General features: G+C 47.0%; 1 protein-coding gene across 1 annotated transcript in view; it reads right to left on the bottom strand.

Annotated features, from left to right (window-relative positions):
• The window catches only part of LOC147625653 (pyruvate dehydrogenase E1 component subunit beta-1, mitochondrial-like), a 98,983-nt gene that overhangs the window by 30,933 nt on the left and 45,421 nt on the right, over nt 1-22,629 (bottom strand). Inside the window, exons 9-10 of the mRNA XM_086817175.1 lie at nt 11,068-11,140; nt 10,908-10,973 (exon numbers count right to left, since the gene is read on the bottom strand). Of these exons, the coding sequence (XP_086673301.1) occupies nt 10,908-10,973; nt 11,068-11,140 (139 nt within the window). The remainder of the gene's footprint in view (nt 1-10,907; nt 10,974-11,067; nt 11,141-22,629) is intronic.

The raw sequence follows: 22,629 nt of genomic DNA, 5'->3' as shown, positions 1-22,629 counted from the left end.
AAGGACATGGAGGGAAACTCGAAGCCAAGCAGTCAGGATGGGTTGAGGTGGTGAAGAACCGTAAAGAAGTGAGGGAGGAGACTCAAAGGGAAGAACACCAAATCATTCACACCACCATTGAGGAGGAGAAGATGAGGCATGCCCGCCGCCTCAACATTCGAGTCACAAGTATAGCCGAGACACCCGACTCCACTCCCGAAAAAGATGGACAGCTTCTATGCATGAAGCTCGGCTATAAGGAAGAGCACCCTCTCCCCTTCACCAAAGCATGGAGAGCCGGGAAAGACTCAATCTCACGAGGATGCAGCTTGAGCATAGGAGAGCTTGCATGCCACGAGTCTTACACGCGAGGAGAGAAGGCAAGAAGGCCTTCTATCGAGATGGTCGGGTCATCATTGATGGCCGGCCCATGGATTAGCGGTTTGGGGCCTATGGGACACAGACCAGGCCACTGACAGAGATACACATGGCAGTATGGAACTGTAATGGTTCACTATGGATGCAGCCTGGACGACTGGAGCATGTTATGGTGGGGAGAGACATCATACTTCTCACAGAGACACATCAGAGCCCAGAGAGAGGGCTACCTCGAGTAGAGGGATTCCAGTGGGAGTCAGCATATAGGAGGACCACACGCCAGGGTACCTCGAGAGGGTCGGGGAGAGTAGCAGTTCTATTCAGACGGGAGCTACAGGGGAGACTAAGAGTGGTAGCACAGGATCCAGAGGCCAAATACATGTGGATCAGCTTACAGCTCTCACAGGACAGGGTTATATACAGAGCTCTATGTTACTTTTCTCCATCAGGATCCTCCTATGTCATTACAGAGGACATGCCAAAGGAGGAGGAGACAGGAGCCTCGCCATACACTTGTCTGTCAGAGGAGATTATGCATTATTCTACACTAGAGGAAGTATTTCTTACGGGCGACTTCAATGCCCACACACAGAGCAGACAGTGTGAGGTGTATGACTATGATGACATGGAGATCCTCCACCCTGTGGATCCAGAGGAGATAGGGGCTAGTCGGGCATCAGAGGACACTGGACCAGACAGAGGACATTATGGGGACCACTTACTAGAGTTGGGAGCCAGGCATCGTCTCGTTATTTATAACGGGATGCTACAGTGGCCGGGATGACATGCTTCCCACATGGGGGTCACACACGGACCGGAGGGACGGTGGTAGACTACATTATGGGGTCTTTGGAGGCATCACAGCTTGTCACCTCATTCTCCATTCCACCTCATCCTATTGGGGCACATCATACATACTTGGCATTTTCACTAGCCGGATCACCAGTATCACCAGCCCCCCACATACCGACGCCACACACTACCATCTACTTCACACATGACATGGCAGACATATACACTGGCAGAGTAGAGGATGGGCTCCTACTCATGGATCCCCTGGCACCTATGGATGCCATTACAGCCCAGCTGGCATCACTCCTACACACGGCTGCATTACAGAGCTTCCCACGTCGTGTCCACTCAGGAGAGCCTGCGAGATCTGGGACTATGCCCCAGAACAGATAGTATGATGACGAGTGCAGAGCCCTATACTCACGGCTCCGCATACAGAGAGCCTTGGGAGCCATCACAGAGCACGAGTTGAGGAGAGAGATGAGGAGACTTACTCGCCGCAAAAGGCGGGCCTTCGCAGAGATACATGAGCTAGAGATCTTTCATTTCTTCATGAGTAGAGATAGCCCTGTCTCATGGCGGCACTTCAGAGAGCCCCGGACACCGACACCTATTGCAGACCCATAGACATGGCACACATATGCAGAGGGCCTATACCACGCCCCACAATAGCCACCTATACCTCAGCCCACAGGAGCCTCGACCTACCACAGCTAGCTTCTTTACCCACTCGATGGTACAGGAAGCTATCCGCCGCCTACAGCATGGACGGGCCGCCGGGCCATATGGGCCTGCAGGGTGAGCATCTCATATATGCAGTAGATTCTTTGGCTCCTTTTCTTGCACACCTGTTTAACAGGACACTAGCAGAGGGTTTGCCTGCGGAGTGGACGATGCACACCATTGTGCCGATTCACAAAACAGGTGATATGCTCGATCCAAGCAACTACAGGACGGTTATGGTTGGCCACGTGCTGGCCAAACTATATGGTGCAGTGTTGGAGCAAGAGCTTAGCTTATATGCTGAGCGAGCAGGTTTACGCTCATCAGGGCAGGCAGGCTTCAAGAGAGCTTTCTCTACCACTGACCATGTATTCACTTTGAGATGTATGATTGATCAGGCCAAAGTGAGGAAGAGAAAGCTCTATTGCTGCTTTGTGGATTTCCGCAAGGCATTTGACACAGTACCACGAGAGAGGCTCTTTCAGCGCCTGCAGTCTCTTGGCATACCAGCAGATATGACATGGGGCATCTATGCATTATATGAGCAGGTTTTTGGGCGAGTCAGATGTCCAGGAGGTATGTCGGAGACTATTGCTAGCACCATTGGTGTGAAGCAAGGATGCCCACTTTCCCCCACGCTATTTGGGTTATACATTGATGAGGTGGCTGACTTCATTACACGGGGAGGCGGAGATGGAGTTGATTTAGCAGGTACCTCAGTACATATTATGCTTTATGCTGATGATATTGTATTAGTGTCTGAGTCTCCATGTGGTCTACAGCAGCATCTACATGCACTCCATGATTTCTGCACACAGAGGGGTCTTACTGTGAACCTTGGGAAAACCAAGGTTATGGTCTTTCATACATCGAGACATGGCAGGAGTCAGCTGACATTCACTCTCGCAGGACGCCAGGTGGAGGTGATGACATCATACGTGTACTTAGGGGTTACCTTCTCTACAGCAGCCACACGCTTCACCATGGGTTCAGCAGCCAGAGCTAGATTGACACGGGGATATGCAGCATTGGCTATGCTAGAGAGACAGTGCCACCAGGCGCATTTTCAGGAGCCCCAGACGAAGGGGTGGCTATTTGACACATTAGTCACACCGGCATTGATGTATGGAGCAGCGGTATGGGCGCCAGGCCTTGCTACCCATTAGTGGACACAGATAGAGAGACCACAGGCCCTCATGATGGCACACATGATACACAGCAAACCGTCAGTACCTCATGACATTATCCGAGCAGAGTTTGCTGCGCCTCCTATGATGGTAGAGGCCATATTTAAGACTATATGCCTGCTAGACAGATTCAGAGAGATGCCACAGGACAGATTGTCATACAGAGCTTTTGAGGCATCTAGACAGCTGGATGAGGCAGGAGACAGAGGATCATGGTATGCACAGGTCACACATTGGTTCTCACAGCATGGCCTAGACATGGATCATCTACCACCATTCTAGTATGACAGGGATGCACCACATATCCGTCTCTCTCATAGTGAGAGGAACAGAGTATTGAGACAGGATCTATGACAGCTCTATACACGAGAGACATGGATATCGCCTACACAGCCTCTTCCACCGAAGATGCTATACTACAGAGATCACTTCATGAGTATCACTGATGATGGATTTATAGAGAGGCCTAGATACATGGAGGGCTTTTTACCACACGGCTCCCGAGTGGCTATTGGTCAGCTTAGAGTTTCATCACACCGATTGGAGATTGAGACTGGCAGAGCAGCACGGATCCCCCGAGAGGAGAGGGTATGCAGATTGTGCAGAGAGGAGGTGGAGAGTGAGGAGCATTATGTATGCAGATGCAGAGCATATACAGCCATCAGAGAGAGATATCCTATTTTATTCAGAGAACCACATTCCCTATGCCAGATCTTTGAGGCAGCAGCCCAGCGCATACTGGGGAGATTCATTCTAGACATACAGCGCCACAGAGAGACATCATTACAGGCTCAGACAGCTCCAGAGGGGGGACGACAGACACAGATTACTACATTTTTTCAGAGATCCATCCCACTCCCAGCCCCTACACGGCAGGGAATTACTCTCCAGAGAGCAGAGACACTCAGAGCCCGCAGGAGACAGAGGACACCTGGCTTTCGGACACCACACGTATACCAGAGAGAGATGACAGAGATCAGAGCTCAGTTTCACAAAGAGGGTGCGGAGCGACTGGCTCGCTTCAGAGCACACCCAAGCATGTTCTTCATGGAGCTGTGGACACCCCCTTCATTGATGTATACCATTTTATACCCCCAGTATGGTACAGGATGGAGCTAGCTAGGTTGCATATCATGATTGTATACTCCATGCATATAGCTTTGCATTCTCCTCGTAGTAGAGCTCCATCCCCTCCACCACTCATTGTACTTATTGCACACCCAGATTCAGCTTTTTAGTTCAGTACTTTTTCATTTTGTTGGGATGACAGAGGATACCCCATACAGGTACACCGATTTGTCTCATAGGCCGAGTTCGGTCTTTTGGAAGACGTTAATAAAATCTTTCTTTCTTTCTTTCTTTCGTTCTCTCTCTCTCAAGCCTCTTGAGTCTTCCAACTTCAAAGCCTCTACGCTCTAGGCCTCTCTCTCTCTCTCTCTCTCACTTCTCCCTCAACTTTTCAAGCCTCTTGAGCCTTCCAACTTCCAAGCCTCTAGGCCTCTCTCTCTCTAGGCTCTAGCCTCTAGGCCTCTCTCTCTCTCTCTCTCTCAAGGCTCAAGAATCAAGCCATCTTCAACCATGGCATCCTCCTCACGTGCCGGGGCTTCTCGTAGAAGGACAACGGGATGGACATGGTGGGAGGAGGTTAACTACACCACATCCGCTCATGGAGGCGGTTCTCGGCCATGGGTATGCAAGCTTTGCCCGTACCGGCGAACGGGTGGCGCCGACAAAGTGCGAGCCCACCTCTTGCATGAGAGTGGGCATGAGGTGAGATTTTGCACAAATGTCACGCCCGAGAAGAGACGGGAACTTCTTGACAAGCTTAGCGTCTACGAAGCAGTCGAAGCGACAAGAAGGACACCACGAGTGGCCGTGGATCCCGCGACGATGGGGAGAGGAACTCAAGCCTCTACAATGGAGTCATGTGGTGGATCGGGATCATGCACACCATCACCTTCACCATCAAGTCGGAATGTTACTCCATCCACGACGCCGGCACCCTCCATCTCCACGGCCTCTCAACCATTACGTGGCCCACGGCGACAATCTACACTTGGGGAGAATTGGAACCCCAAGTTGAAGGAGAAGGTGGATATGGCGGTGGCCCGCTTCTTCTTCCACGACCACATTGCCTTTCAAGCGGCTAGGTAAGTGCAATCGATCATTGCCAATTCATCATTCACGTTTTCATCATCCTAGTCCCCTTCTCATTAGTAAATTACTTTCTTGAATAGGTCAGAATACTTCAAGGTCATAGTTAAGAAGATTGGGGAGTATGGCTCAACCTATACGCCCCCCTCATCCGAGAGCTTGCGCACTACATTGCTCGAGAAGGAGAAGTGCATTGTAGAGCAAGCGGCCGACAACACAAAGCGGCAATGGGAGAGGAACGGAGTCTCCCTCATTGTGGATGGATGGAGTGACACCCGCAAGAGGAACTCATTCACGGCATGGTTGCATATTCCCGCGGAGAGATGTACTTCATCTCATCTCATGATGCATCCGGCACTGGGAAGAGCGCGGATGTGCTTGCCGCGGAGTGGGCTACCACCATGGAGATCGTTGGCCCCGAGCATGTAGTGGGCTTTGTTGCGGATGGGGAGCCTTCCAATAGGGCGGCGGGAGCTATTCTCCAAGGTATGTATGGACATGTCACGGTGTCCTTTTGTATGGCTCATTGCCTAAACAACCTCCTCAAAGACATCGGGGCATTCCATGGATCAGCCCGCTCATTGAGGAGGCCAACACCATGGTCTCCTTTGTCCTCAACCACCAAAGACTTCGGCATGAGTTCAACAAGAGGTCCTGTCTCTCTCTCCTCAAATATTCCAACACCCGGTTTGCCTACAACTTTCTCATGTTGGGCCGGTTGAAGGATTGTAGTGGTGCTTTGAGGGGGCTTTTCCTTAGCGACGAGTTTGTCGCCATGCAAGAGTCCCATACAAACACTGGCCAAGAGTGTAGGCTACGGGCGGATGACGCCTCTTGGTAGGAGCGTGTGAAGACCACATATGCTATGGTGAGGCCCATAGTCCACCTATTGAGGATTGTAGACGCTATGCAACCATGCATAGGCAAGGTCTACGAGGCCATGGATCGCATGATAGAGAAGTTGAAAGACTTCGTGCCTGACGAAGACAGATACGAGGAGATCCATGCCTTGTGTCTAGGAAGGTGGAATTCCTACTACTCTCCATTGCATGCGGTAGCTTATGTGGTGGACCCAGAATTCCAAGGCAACAAGCAGGAGAGCGACCGGGAGGTGAGCGCTGGATGGAGGATCATCTTGGATCGTCTTGTGCCTGATGCATCGGTTAGGCGCAAGATCAGGGACCAGCTTTCAATGTACAGGTCATTTCATGGCTCCTATGGCTGTCATGATGCACAGGTTGACCGCTCCAAAGTTGGTGCTGCTCTATGGTGGGAGGACTTTGGTTCAGATGGACCGGAGCTGCAGCAGCTTGCCATCCGCATACTTAGCCAGGCCGTCAGCTCCTCTTGCTTGGAGCAACTTTGGAGTACCTACAGCCACATTGCCTCTAGGAAGAGGAACCGACTCGAGGTAGAGCGTGCCAATGACCTTGTCTTCGTCAGCGCAAACTTGCGAATGCTTTGCAAGAGCGTGACCAAGAAGGTAGATTCCTTCACCGAGTGGGAGATGAGTCAACAAGAAGAGCAACAAGAGGATGAGGTGCAGGAGCAGCATGCCAATGAGGATGAGACTGAGGATGAGCTTGATGGTTCTTTGGCACAAGCTACCCATGGATGATCATTCATGGATCATGATTCATGGGCCTTACTACTTAGCTCTAGCCTCTAGCCTCTAGTCTTCAGCACTTTTTTGTCATTGACTCATTTGTGTCCGTCCATGTATTCTGCCTCCTTAAGGCTTAGTCCTGACTCCTAACTCTTGAGTCATGACTCATTTTGTATCTACTTAATTATTAATGACTCAAAAGCTTACCATTTTAGTGTAAATTTGTGCTCATTTTGATGTACTTCCAAAGTAGAATAAGTGTGGAGTAGAAAAATTTTATTTAAAAAAAAGTATTTTTTGAGTGTCGTTCCCTCCCCCGTCACCGTTCCCTACTTATGGCCGTCCCCCATCGCTTGTGACTATGTGACACATACTCACTAACACTCAGAGTGCTATAGCCGTGGCACGAAACCCAGTGTTTCCTGCACGCACTAAGCAGATAGAGATTCATTATCATTATGTCAGGGAGAGGATTCATGCAAGGAAGATCTCATTATCTTACTGCTCCCACAGGACAATGTTGCAGATCTGTTCACGAAGGCGTTGCCTCATTAGAAGTTTGAAGCTTTCCACAAATCTTTAGGCTTACTCTCCTACAAAGAGTGACCTGTTGCAGACCTTGTTCAGGTTCACATTGCCACTACAAGGGGGATTTATTGGCATATATACTATGAGTTGTGCCACATGCCATGAGTAGTGCCACATGTGAACATGGGGCTAACCAGGGGCACTTTTCTCCCTTTGGGTTTTTCCCCTTGGATATTAGGTGTGAAAGGACACCACATTTATTGTATTTTGATATTGTGGAGTCAACCCCCAAGGTCCAAACATTCTACGCTATCAACTTTGTGTGAGCATCAATCACCATCTCTCTTGAGTGTTCTTGTTGTTGTTCATTCTGTGTGAGTCTATGTCTGTGCACAACCCTAACCCCAACAAAAATGTCATTTGACAATGAGAGGGCTATTACACATAGGTTATCAGCATTACAGAGGGAACATGAAAAGCACCGGGATGCCCAATAGATTGCAGATACCTTATGTATTGTTAGGGCTGAGCTTCAGTACTCCCTGGAGCAGAAAGCGAGTATCGCTACATGCCCAAGAGTCATTAGATGATCATCAAGGACATGTTTACTTCACTTGATGCCCCCTTCTCCTCTGAGGAGTTCAAGCAAGCACTCCGTGCGTTACCTCAGGGTAAGTGTCCAAGGGATGATGACCTCTCACCCACCTTTTTTCTTGATATTTTGGGATGACTTTGGGGGGATATCCCTCCAGTAAATGTGAACACAAGGACTAAGCCTTCTTCTGTTACTGAGGGTCTTATTCACCTTATCGTAAAAGGTGGTGATACAACCAATATTGGTAAATGGAGGCCTATCACATTGCTTGGGACTGCCTATAAAATACTTGCCAAGGTAGCAAGCATGAGGTTGTGGCTGGTTTTGCAAGTTGTGATTCATGATACGTAGGATGGGTTCCTTTTCAAGGAAGAAGTATCTTTGATAATATCTTCTCTTTTTGGAAGGCGGTTGAAGAAAGCAACCAGCACCATCTTATTGCTAGACTTTGAGAAGGCATACAATAGAGTTGATTGGATTTCCTTGAAGGGACTCTTAGATGTATGGGATTCTCTCAGAACTGGATCAGAAGTGTTTTGCTTGGCTACAAGGGCATCAATTGGCATAATTCGGTTGGCTTTTGGATTAGCGACTCCCAAAGGGTCAATTGTGTAGAGCTCGGATTGACAAAGAATGTACTGCCAGATATTTGGGGTGTCAAGTTGGGTTTGATATATCGCCTACACAGCACTTTGCAACAGTACTTATGAGCATTAGGAAGAAACTTCTTCATTGGTGTTCTAGGAGATCAGATCTAGCCTCCAAATCCTTGGTGGTGGTTAACCAAGTACTACTTGCCTCAGCATCATTCATTGCCTCTTGTTGGTGCTTCTCTCGCGTGGATGCATTGTCCAGCCTGCGGAGATTGGCAAGTAACTTTCTTTGGTCAGGTTTGGATGGTTCCCTAGACGCCCGGGCCAAAGTGGCTTGGGAGACTGTTATACACCCTAGACAAGAAGGGGGGCTCAAAATTGTAGATCCGGATATATTGCAGGGCATTGCTTTGCAAGCTAGCGGTCAAAGGATTCCTTCCAGGCACTTAGCCTTAGGAATAATTTTTTTATGTTTCACATTTTTGGTTGTACACCTCATGGTGGAGTCTGGATTCTCAGTTCACGTTTCATCTTTACTGAGGCAGAGTATAGGCCACATTCCTCTCCACTTATAGTTGCCATTATCAAAGCCTTGAGTAGCGGAGACCTTTTTTGAGATAGAGGCTTCCTAGATTAGAGGATGAGGCTAATAGACAGCCCATTATGTGGAATGACCTCATTAGAGATGAGGTTGGACGACCTTTGGGTGTGTCTGGATATATGCAGTGGCTTGGCTAGGAGAGATGTGTATCGACAGTTATTGCTTGGAAAACTTTTAAAAGTCCCCCTATGGATCGGAGACCTGCATCTACCCAACACCTCAGAGGGAGTCTCAGACGGATTGATCAAATTTATGCAGCTATACCTCATGAGCGGATTACTAGCACATTTCACGATCAACATCTTTACCTTCAACATGAAGAGGGAGATCATGTTTCTTTCTATCCAGCCACCATGGAGATTGTTGAAATGTGACACGCAGGAGATTATTCCTCACACTGCCCTCCACCTAGTGAGAGTAGTTAGCCGCTTAGGAAAGCAATGGCATGTTGACCCTCCACTAAATATTGTGACCCATAGCTCTTGGTGCTTATGGTTGTATGGTGGATGTCCTATCAGATATCTTCATTGGGATCCTGGTGAGTGGGAGTGGATTGATGCATCCGATCCTATGAAGAGTAAGCCTTTTTTCAGGTACACTGTCCATGATGCCAAGCTCCTACTTGGGCAAATTCAGGACTCCCTACACTCACGTCGAATTGGGAGAGCTATGACATCACCCCATTGATTCAAAAGAGATTTTGACACTCATATAGGAGGAGCCAGATGTCCCACTTCTTTTGGTTATTGTTACAAGGTGGCCTTCCCATTAATCAATGGAGGGCTAAATTTGGAGAAGACCCCGCCTGTCCCATATGCCCGGTAGCTTCTCAAACTGTGCAACATTGCATATGGGGGTGTAGAGCTGCTCAGAGGATTTAAGGCTCTATAGCTCAGCTTATGTGCAGATTGAGGAGAGACCATTTATGTTACTTGGGCCACTATTGGTTGGCTCACTCAGTCTGGTCCACAAATGTTTTTTGAGGGCAGGGATCTATACACAACCATAATGATATGCAGAGGCGTGGCCCAACACTACATGCTATAGGATATTCCTCATACACATTATAGACCACCTCTGCAGAGGATTGATACTACCTGGGAGCTCATTGCCAGTATCACAACTTGGCAGATTTAGAGGGCCAGATGCACAGAGGCTATTGAGGGCACTTAGACATACGACACTCACTGCATTTGTATTATATGGGGAGATATTATTCACATTCTCATGGCCACATGGGCTTGTATATAGGGACCATCCAGATCTGCGCATGCAAAGCACACTGTTTTCATGAGGGAGTGTGATCAAGGGATCTTTTTCTCAATGACCCCCAGAGGACTCTCTTGGCACCTTTGTGCCCCATATTGGTTGAGATCACCCTACATTTTGGGGAGAGGCCTTGTTTTGTTCCAGCTTCCAGCCGTGATTTATGGTCTATTCATACATAATAGAAGTCTCCTTTTTGTACACACACACACACACACACACACACACACACATATATATATTAATTACTAACAGAATCCGACCCAAAACAAAAGGAAGATTCTGTTCAAGAAAGCATGCCTTTGCTTTGGATGGATGGGTGGGGAGAGAGAGAGATCATGGAGGAAAAAATGAAGATTCTATTTTAAAAATTTCCCCAAAACCTACTTTTAAAAAATATGGTCGTTTAGCAAATATTACATGCCACTAGCAGCTAAGGCTTACCTTTTTACAAAGGGACGCACACACAACAACAACAAAAAAAAAACAAGTACAATGGCTTTACCTTCAAAGCATAGCCAACCATTTTAGAGAAAGCTGTGATGGTCACATCAGTTCCCTCACGCTCAATCTGCCCCCATACAAAGACAATATTGACGAATAAAATAAGTCAATGAGCAGTAAACTTTCATAGGCACATGATTCCACTTCCTGAATCTTCTCACCTTAGCCTTCCCTATAGGAAGAACAAAACTAGGATCGAGTACTTCAGCTGAAACTGGAAATGCTTCTCCATATCTGCACACCCAAAATGATAAGTGTAGCAGCAGAAATTGTTTCATAGCTTACAGAATCACAAGCATATGAACTTCAAAGCATACAGAATCACAAGCATATGAACTTCAAAGCATTGTTGGGGAGATAAATTTCAAATAACTAAAAAAATCACGCACATGCAGTAGGTGCTCAAATAGGCATGTACATGTGCCCAGATAAGCATGTGTTTTTCTTTAGAAGGAGACTGTCCAGGAAGCTTTTATATGTTCTCTATCAAGCAGCACTCTCTCTCTCATGCAAGGCACGTAAATCACACACATGCAGTAGGTGCTCAAATAGGCATGCATGTCTGCCAGATAAGCATGTGTCTTTCTTTAGATGGAGACTGTCCAGGATCATTTTATATGTTCTCTATCAAGCAGCACTCTATCTCTCACGCAAGGCAGGTAAATGGGCTGTGTACAGAGAAGGCAGAGTTATTATCCTAGATCAGCGTACTAAATAGGGGCGTGGGTCAATGAGGCCACATGCAAGCTGAAAATGGCACTATGGAATTGCAATGGTACAATGTGGTCAGATGCAGGAGGCTTTGCCAAGACCTTCATAAATAGAAAAGTCATCTTCTACACCGAGACTCACCAGATCCAGGAGACAGGATTACCAGAGGTGTTTGGGTATGTATGGGAATCTGCCTATCATGGAGAGACACGGACCTGTGGAGGCATGAGAGGTTCCGGAGGGGTGGCTGTCCTCTTCAAGCCACACTTCCGAAATATTCTATCAGTGGTTAGAAATGATGAGGAATCCAGGTATATGTAGCTGAGGCTGAGGAGAGGTATGGTGGTCATATGGTACACAGCTGTACGCTACTTCCCTCCCGACACATCCAGGTTCTCCCCCACCGATGGGCAGTCCCCTTACTTGGCCTTATACAAAGACATTGTGGAATTTTCTACACAACGGGAGATCTTCCTGTTTGTTAGGTGATTTTAATGCCCAGACCAGAAGTACCCAGGTCAGCCTGTTCGATTTTGAGCAAGATCGTATCATTTTACAGGACATAGAAATAGATGACATGAGCTTCAAGAGGAGATCCAAGGATGGGGGAAAAATAAAAGCATATGGCAGATTTTTCTTGGAGTCCGGGGCAGCTGGTGGGCTCATCATATATAATGGGATGGAGAACTTGATGGGATCCCCAAGCCTCACCTCACATATATTAGAATTCCGCATCCCTCCTTACCCCTTAGGTGCTGACCATGCCTACTTGGCCTTCACTCTCTTGGGTTCCTTCCCCAAGCAACCACCTCACGGACCCACATCCCACTACTTGGAGGTTCATTTTGACCACAGCCTAGATGTCGTGTATCGATCCAACCTCCACTCCCGTATCTCAGCCATTGATCTCTCAGCCCCACTCAGTATTATTACCTCTCAGCTCACTTCTTTTCTCCATGAATGAGCTCACATTTCCTTCCCTACTACCCAACATACCACAGCCAAACCACCATCGGGCTCCCTACCGCGACACCAATGGTATGACGATGAGTGCCAGGCTTTCCAACAAAAGCATGCAGGCAGCTCACTGAAAAGCAATGCAAGAAAAAATGGCAAAGCTTCAGCCGCCATAAGAAAAGGGAGTTCATCCTTAAGCAACAACATAAGCTTTGCCGCACCCTCTTGAGCAAAAACAGTAAGGAGGCATGGAAGGAGCTCCAAGAACGCAGGTCAGCCACCCCAATTACTGATCCCAACATCTGGTTCCATCATACCCAAAATCTTTACACCTCCAACACCAGCCATAGTATTGTTTCACCTCAGCCACCCCGACCCTGCTCAACCACCCTCTTCACTACTCAAAATGTCACTAAGGCCATCCATAAGCTTCAGCCAGGGAAATCCAGGGACCATGACGACCTTTCAGCTGAGCACATCACCCACGCTTGTGACACCATTGCCCCCCTTCTAGCTGAGCTATTTAATAGGGCACTCTGTCATGGTTTCCCACCCTCTTGGTCCACCAACATCATACTGCCGATCCATAAAGCCGACGACCCCATGAACCCCAACAACTACTGCACTATCATGATGGGGCACACACTTGCAAAGCTATATGGTTCAGTTTTGGAGGCTGAAGCTAGCTCACATGAGGAACATCATGGCATGGGAGCAAAGGGGCAAGCTGGTTTCAGACGCTCCTACTCGACATTGGATCATACCTTCACATTGAGGGCCATCATCGAGGAGGGACAGTCGAGAGGCTAGAAGATCTTTTGTTGCTTCGTGGATTTCTGGAAGGCATTTGACACAGTCCCACGTGCTCGCCTCTTCCACCGAAAGCAGGAGTCAGGTTTCACTGAGGAGATCATTTGGGGAGTGATGAATTGGTGACAAGGAGGATCAGGGCTCCAAGTGGATTATCTGATCTGATCACCAGTTGGCAATGATATTGGGGTGAAACAGGAATGCCCACTCTACTAACCCACACTCTTTGGCCTCTACATAGATGAGATCTCGGACTTTATTGCTTGCACTTGCCTTCTCACATGCTAATTATCAGCCTTTAATGGACTAGGCTCATCTTCTTGCATGATCTCTTTGCTTTTGGATGGCTGTCCAACCCGTGCATAATCCAAAGCACGTGATGTAGGTGCATATATTTCATGCATAGATTCCGAGGCATGTGTATCACTTGGATTCCCTCTTGAATTTGGCACTTCACCACTCCTTGCTTGGCCGTCAATAATGTCAAGTGCAATATTTACACGGTGTCCAAGCCCACAAACCATTTCCCTGCTGAGGAGAAGGAAACAACCGTGCTATGATACTAATGTAATTCACAACTGTGCTATGATACCGATGTAATTCGCTTGGTTGGGTGTGAGCAATAATTGGGCACCGTCTCATAAATAATGAACACTAAAACACTTAACAACAGAAGACAAAGACAATGCTGAAAATGAAGCTTTATATATATACCGTCATAAGGCCAGATGAATCTGAACTTACGAATAATTTTAAAAGAAAGAAGAGAATCACCAAAAACAAGTAAAAAAATAAAAAATAAAAAGGCTTAATATAGACACACAAGAAAAAATAATAATAATAATAGTAATAATAACTTGCAAAAATAGACAAATACATAACTAAATCACGCACGCCCACATACACACACACACACACACACACACACACAAATTCTTTATTGAACCACAACAAAAGAATTTCTAACAAACAAGGTAAACAAATTTTTAATGACTAATTCACTAAAACAAAACAAGTAAAGACAAGAATACAAAAAGTGCAAACTTTACCTCGAAGATTGTCCAATCATGAAGTATAAGATCATCAACTTCATCATGCATAGCATGGACTAGGTGCTATGACATCCCTACTCACGTTATCACTAAAACAAAACAAGTAAAGACCAGAATACAAAAAGTGCAAACTTTACCTCGAAGATTGTCCAATCATGAAGTATAAGATCATCAACTTCATCATGCATAGCATGGACTAGGTGCTATGACATCCCTACTCACGTTATCAGCGCCCCAAAGTAGGTGCAGGTTTACATATATATAAAATTTGTCCTAACCAAGAGGACAAAAATTTTATCCAGAGACCAACGAGCTAAGTTTCTATCACTTCTCCGGAGGTGAAGGACAGACTCAGTCATGATCAAGGCTACAACTAGACTAGCAAAACCAAATCACTTCCCTATTAAAGCAATGATTAAGCAAGACTAGAAGCAATGATAAATAACAACTAAGAGCTAAAATGATCTAAACAGAAAATGGGCTTTTAAGCTCCCCATTTTTGTGAAACTTATTACTTATAATCTTAAACATTCCAAAAGTAGAAATCTCAAAGATATGTCTACTCCGATTCAAAAAACAACAAACTTTGCTTAAAACCTTTTTAAAGCAATAATCCTTTTGCACAAGCAAATTGATGAGTTGGCAAACTTGAGTAATAAAAGCAAACTTGTTTGAACAAACACGAGAGAATCTGAATAATTAAGAAGAGATAACACCATACTTAGTTATTTTAGAAATGTTAGAAGTGAAGTGAGGCATTCTTATGATATTTAAGTTGGAATACTCAGGTTGTAAACGTTTATCATATATATCTACATCTAAACTAGCACAAGATTGAGAAATCTTGAGGTCCAAAAAAGAACAATGGTCATTATTTGCACTGCAATTAAGTTCACAAAACTCTTTGGGATAAATGACACCACATTGGGGCCAAACCGGGCTTTTTAAGCCACATTTTCCATGAACAAAGAAATGGATACAAGTGCAAATGAGGTGACAGCCCAAGTGGTGAAGGTGTTTGCCTAGGACCAAGAGATCGTGGGTTCAAAACCCCACAAGGTGCTTCCTTGATAGCATTGCCTACAGGCAATGAAAAACGGCAACTACAGGAGGGTCTTGGGCCTAAGGCCAGTCGGAAAAAATAATAAATAAATATCTTCGATGATGATTCCATCAATGAACAGCATTCCCAGCAACTCTCCACCTCTCACTGGAGTGCAGTAATCTCAAAACTAGTGTTCCAAGTCCACATGCGCCCCTGGTGTATCCATACTAGCACCTGGATTGTAGCCTCACAGCGATGGGAATGCTGAAAATGAAGAATTGGCACTGATGGTCACTACCGAGCACAACCAAACAGCGCGGCAGAGTGGTAGCAGAGTCGTAGGCGAATTTCTCTCGCATCGTAAATATCAATGGACTGGTCACGCAGCACACGCACCACCCACACGCACAGACAAGCACTATGGACGCCTGGAACAGCCAACCCTAAAATTTAAATCAACACGACCAATCCCCGAAAAGATTTGACCAGCTCAAAACAAGTTGGCCAACAACATGGGCTGATTAAGGGCAGCACACGGAGGCCGTCTAGCAGCAATTCAACTGCCTACTAATGATGTGGCAGTGGTATAGACCACCCTAGTGAAGCAGCCGCCGCTGAGGGGTGTAGCAGGGCCCATTTTGATGAGGATCACAGAAATGTGCTCGGTTTTGCAAATGGATGGGTGGAGCCTCCTCTATGAGCAAACACGATGGGAGTTGAAACCAATCCCGTCAAGTGGGAATAGACTCCGTTGGACACCGACACGCGTAATAGCACAACTTAATATCACAATTTGAAATGGACAACTTAATAACAACTTGAAATTGAAATGAAATGGAATGAAATAGATGGACACCAGCACTGGGGCCGGAACGGGCCGACCCCCCCCCCCCTCAATATATAATATATTATTGGGAGTATTTAACAAATACAATGCTCCATGGGTTCCAAGAACCAGATGATGTCCATGTACAAATGAATACAGTACCAAACAAAAGGCTCGAAGTAGATGTTCGAAGCAGAGCAACCACTTGAGTGGTCCAGTCTCTACGGTCCTGTGCCTTCACTGGACTCCGCGGAGAGCGCCCCACTGGTGTTCTAGCACCACGCACAAAAAGGCACTCCCGTACTAACGCCTGGCTCTCCCGATCTCAGCACCTTTGGACCGTGGTTCTCCAAGAGCTTGGACTACCCGGCACCGAATGGCTGTTTCCGTGGAGAGAATCCCTTATCAGATTTATCACAAAGTACTTTACTTAAATCTGAAAATTCACTTACTTGTAGATTGCAGATGGAAGACCAATACCCGAGGTATTTGTGTGCAGCTACTTGAGAGAGACACCGAGACACATCAGCTTGTCGGGGAGATTGAGGAGGAGCTACCTGTGTAGCAGGTGTAGCCACCTAAGAGGTGCAAAATCCTCTTGTAACCGTCAATGGAAAGGAAGTGCAACCTCTTGCAAAAAGGAAATGGAGCAGCCGCCTAAGGAGAGGTAACGCCTTGCTGTAGGAACACAGCCACTAGATGTATAGGAGAAGATGGCTCAGCCTAAAGAAGCGTGGAAGAGCAGCCAATATAGTCGTCTGGTTGCAGTGGAGAAAAGGTAGCCTGGAGGAGGAGATGGAGGCGCACTGTCACCTGCAGCCTGCTGGACAGAAGGAGTAGCCACCTTGATGAGAGATGTAACGTCTGGCTGCAACCTGCGCAGCCGCCTGCAAGAGAGAAGGTGGTGTAGGCGCCTGCAGTAGACAGGCGCAGCCTGCTGGACAGAGGTGAAGTAGCCGCCAGTTGGAGCTGGTGCTAGAGCGCAGCTTTCTGGTGGTGGATACACAGTCGACTGCTGTGGTAGGCAGCGCAGCCTGTTTGGCTGCCTGTCTGGAAGCGCACACACAGCCGCCTGGCTGCTGAGAATACAGGAGACGCCTGCAGGATAGGCAGTGCAGCGCCTGGCTGGAGAAGTACACATAGCTGCCTGCAGAATAGACAGCCTGCGCAGCATACAGTCGACATGGCAGATAAGTCCCCATGAGAGACCACTGAAACTGCAGCCACATATGGCCTCCTGAACAATGCATCTGCTACCAAATTCTTCTTTATCGCTTTATTAATACGGATGTGAGATACAATAGGGATGGAATATCCCTCTTTGTCAACATGATCAACACTACCCTGCCTATCGGGAACTGCATGCATATCAAGCTTAGACTGCTTGTCCTCTTGCATCTTGCTTACGTTTGGGGCACTGCCGAAATATATGCTCTTTGCTTCCACATGCAAAACATTTCCTGTCTTTCGCATATTGCTCCCTTTGCTCAAGAGTCAAACCAAACCTGTTCTTCTTGAACTTTCTGGCACGAGGCTCATGGTCCTCTCTTTTTCTTTTCCCCTTATCCAACGGGGCAGCCCTATCTGCATGGGCTCCATGGGCTCCGTGGGCCATCATGGGAGTTTCATGAAGCACGGTGGCATGTGCTCCACGAACTTGAGAATCAGATGCATGTGACTTTCTTGCATAAAACAATGTCTCTCCATGAGACAACTCAGAAGGCAAAACTCTTTTAGTGGCAGACCTGTCACCCCTACCATGGGATACATGTCTTGAATGCACGTGACCTTCATACCCTCCATGAGCACTAGCATACATATACCTGTCAGGCTTTGTGTCTTGTGGAGATGATGTATGTCGAGAGGTGACTGTCACCTCTTCCTTTTGCATAAAAGACCTCAACTTTTGAGATACGGGATCTCAATGCTTCAAGCGAGATGGATTTCTGAATTTCAACTCTCCATCTTCCCCCTCTTTGATATCACCTTTGTGGAGAAGGTAGGAAAGTGCCAACTCCCTTGCCTTCTTGCCCACTTCCCGTGCCATGGACTCAAAAGTCACGTTTACCATTGCATCAGGCTCTTCTTCTTGCATGACTGTCTTTCCTTGAGACAGTTGTCCCCTTGAATCACTATCATTCACCCTCTCAAGGGGCTTGTGCCTTCCTTGTAAGGCATCAGAACCACGTGAGGCACTTGATGGACCTCTCGAATTAGGCACTTCCAAAGGGTTGCCTTGGCTGTCCATTGTGTTAACTGTGCTCGAAACGGGGTGTCCAATACACAGGTTCGTTTCCCCACTAGGAAGAGGGAAACAACCGTGCTCTGATACCAATGAAACCAATCCCGTCAAGTGGGAATAGACTTCGTTGGACACCGACACGCGTAATAGCAAAACTTAATATCACAATTTGAAATGGACAACTTAATAACAACTTGAAATTGAAATGAAATGGAATGAAATAGATGGACACCAGCACTGGGGCCGGAACGGGCCGACCCCCCCCCTCAATATATAATATATTATTGGGAGTATTTAACAAATACAATGCTCCATGGGTTCCAAGAACCAGATGATGTCCATGTACAAATGAATACAGTACCAAACAAAAGGCTTGAAGTAGATGTTCGGAGCAGAGCAACCACTTGAGTGGTCCCGGTCCTGTATCTTCACTGGACTCTGCGGAGAGCGCCCCACTAGTGTTCCAGCACCACGCACAAACACGCCCTCCCGTACTAACGCCTGGCTCTCCCGATCTCAGCACCTTTGGACCGTGGTTCTCCAAGAGCTTGGACTACCCGACACCGAATGGCTGTTTCCATGGAGAGAATCCCTTATCAGATTTATCACAAAGTACTTTACTTAAATCTGAAAATTCACTTACTTGTAGATTGCAGATGGAAGACCAATACCCGAGGTATTTGTGTGCAGCTACTTGAGAGAGACACCGAGACACATCAGCTTGTCGGGGAGATTGAGGAGGAGCTACCTGTGCAGAAGGTGTAGCCACCTAAGAGGTGCAAAATCCTCTTGTAACCGTCAATGGAAAGGAAGTGCAACCTCTTGCAAAAAGGAAATGGAGCAGCCGCCTTCGGAGAGGTAACGCCTCGCTGTAGGAACACAGCCACCAGATGTATAGGAGAAGATGGCTCAGCCTAAAGAAGCGTGGAAGAGCAGCCAATATAGTCGCTCGGCTGCAGTGGAGAAAAGGCAGCCTGGAGGAGGAGATGGAGGCGCACAGTCACCTGCAGCCTGCTGGACAGAAGGAGTAGCCACCTTGATGAGAGATGTAACGTCTGGCTGCAACCTGCGCAGCCGCCTGCAAGAGAGGAGGTGGTGTAGGCGCCTGCAGTAGACAGGCGCAGCCTGCTGGACAGAGGTGAAGTAGCCGCCAGTTGGAGCTGGTGCTGGAGCGCAGCTTTCTGGTGGTGGATACATAGTCGGCTGCTGTGGTAGGCAGCGCAGCCTGTTTGGCTGCCTATCTGAAGCGCACACACAGCCACCTGGCTGCTGAGAATACAGGGGACGCCTGCAGGATAGGCAGTGCACCGCCTAGCTGGAGAAGTACACATAGCTGCCTGCAGAATAGGCAGCCTGCGCAACATACAGTCTACTGTATGAAGAAGCAGCGCAGCAGTTCTTGTACAGTCGCCGCCTGGTTATACAGATACGCAACATCTTGAAGCAGAAGCGATTGCCGGTTTTTCTCTCTCACGAAGGGTGGTCGCCACTATTTTTAAGGTGTTGGAGAGGGAGTTGCACGACTAGAGTTGGCTGGCTCCCCATGTTTGCATGTGGGCGGCCAGTTCCATGGTGGTGTGGGTAGGTGACCATGCACCCACCCCCACACACACACAAGTCAAGTGTGGCTCCCCACCTTGGCCCCTAAGTGGGTGCCCACTTTTAAGTGTATGTGAACATACAACCTTATAAAACAAAAGGTTAGAAATAAGATATCAAACCAACATGTGCAATATACTTACCACCTGTTCACATGCAACAAAACTTGTCAGAAGACAGAGCAAACTTTACGACTCACTGGCAGGCGTCCCCACTCAGTAAGTAACACGTCAAACAGGCAAACACAAAAATACAAGTCATACGAAAACAATTTCAAACATGCAAAACATGAGTGCATGTGCAAATAGTATCATGGACATATCTCCCGTTCATGGAACAAGTACAAAATATCTGTCGGGCACAAAAATGGCACGATGTAAAACATAAATCCTGGCCTTCCTATGGAGTGATAGTCCCATAGGTAAGACAGTTCCAGGCACGAGCCTCCCTATGGAGTGACAGTCCCATAGGCAAGACACGGCACGAATACTGGTTCTTCCATGGCGTGACAATCCCATGGATAGAACACAGTCCAAGTCATACACGGGTGGCACCAATCTGGCTCCCGTCCATACGACACCTTCCTACTAACACACGGGTGGCACCAATCTGGCTCCCGTCCATGTCAAGCAAAAATACTGGCCTCTTCACATGAGACACCAGCCTGGCCTCAAGTGAACGAGACACAAAACTGGAGATGGACCAAATGGTCGGCCAATTGGTGACAGGAGTCATGGAGTGCAGGAAGCTAGGAAGCTGAAGATGAAGCTTGCAAAAAGAGGAGAATTAATCGTGCATGTCATTTTTGTTGTCTACACCAACTCTTGCCACATAGGTGGTCACCCCTCACTTATGGGACGCCCAACCCATACAGTATCGCCACAAAGTGCCCAAAATGGGATGCCCACCAGATTGGGCCCCGAGCACTTTAATAAGTTGCCCACTCAAATTTTTTTGAATGTGAACCTCCAAAAGGTTATAAACCTTACAAAGCATTTTAATAGATTAAAATAAAGTTTTGGAGGGCACTTACCACCTATTCACATGCCACAAAACACACTAGAATACATAGCATTTGCACGGTTCACAGGTAGGCATCCAAGGCCCGTGAAGTAGACATTCATAGTAGACAATCACACAAAAACAGTTCACGCAAAAACAATTTCAAACATGCAAACATGTTTGCATATGCACTTTGTTATGAACAAATCTTCTGGTCGTGGAACATGTACAGCACTAGCGTTTATGGGCACTCAGATCCACACACACTGGACAAAAATGGACACAAAAACTAGGATCCCAAGCGCTTGAGTCCACACACTAGCCTCAATACGGGCAGCACGAGGTTGCCTAGCCCCTGTAAATTGGCACGAGACTAGAGAAGAGACCAAATGGTGACAGTGACCTCATAGGCTTGTTGGCGAATTTGAGTGTGCCTACAATACTCCTAATTCAATCAACTCCAGACTAACTATGCCTTCATAAATTATTCTAAATAGTGTTTTATCTTTCTCTCATAAAGAGCACAATTGTAACCTTTTGGATGAGCTCTAAGCATGTGTGAGTCCCTCATTAAGCATCTCACAAATGATAAAGAGCAACAACGATTAACCCTTGTACAAGCAAAGATCTCAATTAAGAAGTGCGAGATTTACATGAGTGCATCATCCCATGCACAAATCTAGCCTAGTGAGCACATCCTATGCCACTAGCCAGCCTGGAACTCAGCCAATGCTTCATCCATGAGGTAAACACTCCTTGAAAACATCATTGTATCGCAAGGTGGAGGTCCTTAATGTGTATATGTGGACCCCACCCTCATTCTTACAAAGTTCGGTCACCATTAGAACTCATTTGGTTGCAATTAAGTGGGTTGGTTGGGACTCAATCGGGTGTACCTCTCATCTTCTCCTCTCTCTCTCACTCACTCTTAATTAAGTTTGTTGCATTTTTAATCACACCTTAAGTTCTTCTGCCACAGGCATGTAACATTGGTATCAAAGCTTTGGGCTTTGATAGAGGGTATGGTAGGTGCAAACAAGCGTTTCTTTTTCTAGTGGACAGTTTATTGCGCTCCAAGGAATGTTGTAACGCGCGGAAGCTCTGGGTAGTCTTCTTTCAGCCCTAAACACTCTTGAAAACCTTCTGATGCAGACAAGCACCATCTGATGCAAAAACGCAGGTAGAGAGAGAGTAGAGAGAGAGAGTGAGAAGTGCTGGAATTTCAGTATATACTATGGTACAAAAAGGTACATATCTGTACAGCCATGGGCTGCCTTCATAAAAAGGTAATAAACCCTAAAATCTGTCCCCTATGGGACCTCCTATTGACTCACACCCCTAGTGGGTGGAATGACTCAAACATGGAGCAAAGGTGCCTTTATATAGGCCTTGGAGCATGTGGGGAACTGGCCGACTGCTGGTCGGCCAGTTATTAATTCATAAAATCCATTTAATGCTGCCGACTGTGTCTTCTGGATG

The sequence above is a fragment of the Cibotium barometz genome, chromosome 23, assembly GCF_041138505.1.
Source record: "Cibotium barometz isolate CiBa-2024 chromosome 23, ASM4113850v1, whole genome shotgun sequence".
NCBI lineage: Eukaryota > Viridiplantae > Streptophyta > Polypodiopsida > Cyatheales > Cibotiaceae > Cibotium > Cibotium barometz.
Note: the sequence above shows the minus strand (reverse complement) of the source record. Positions and strands in the feature narration are given on the sequence as shown.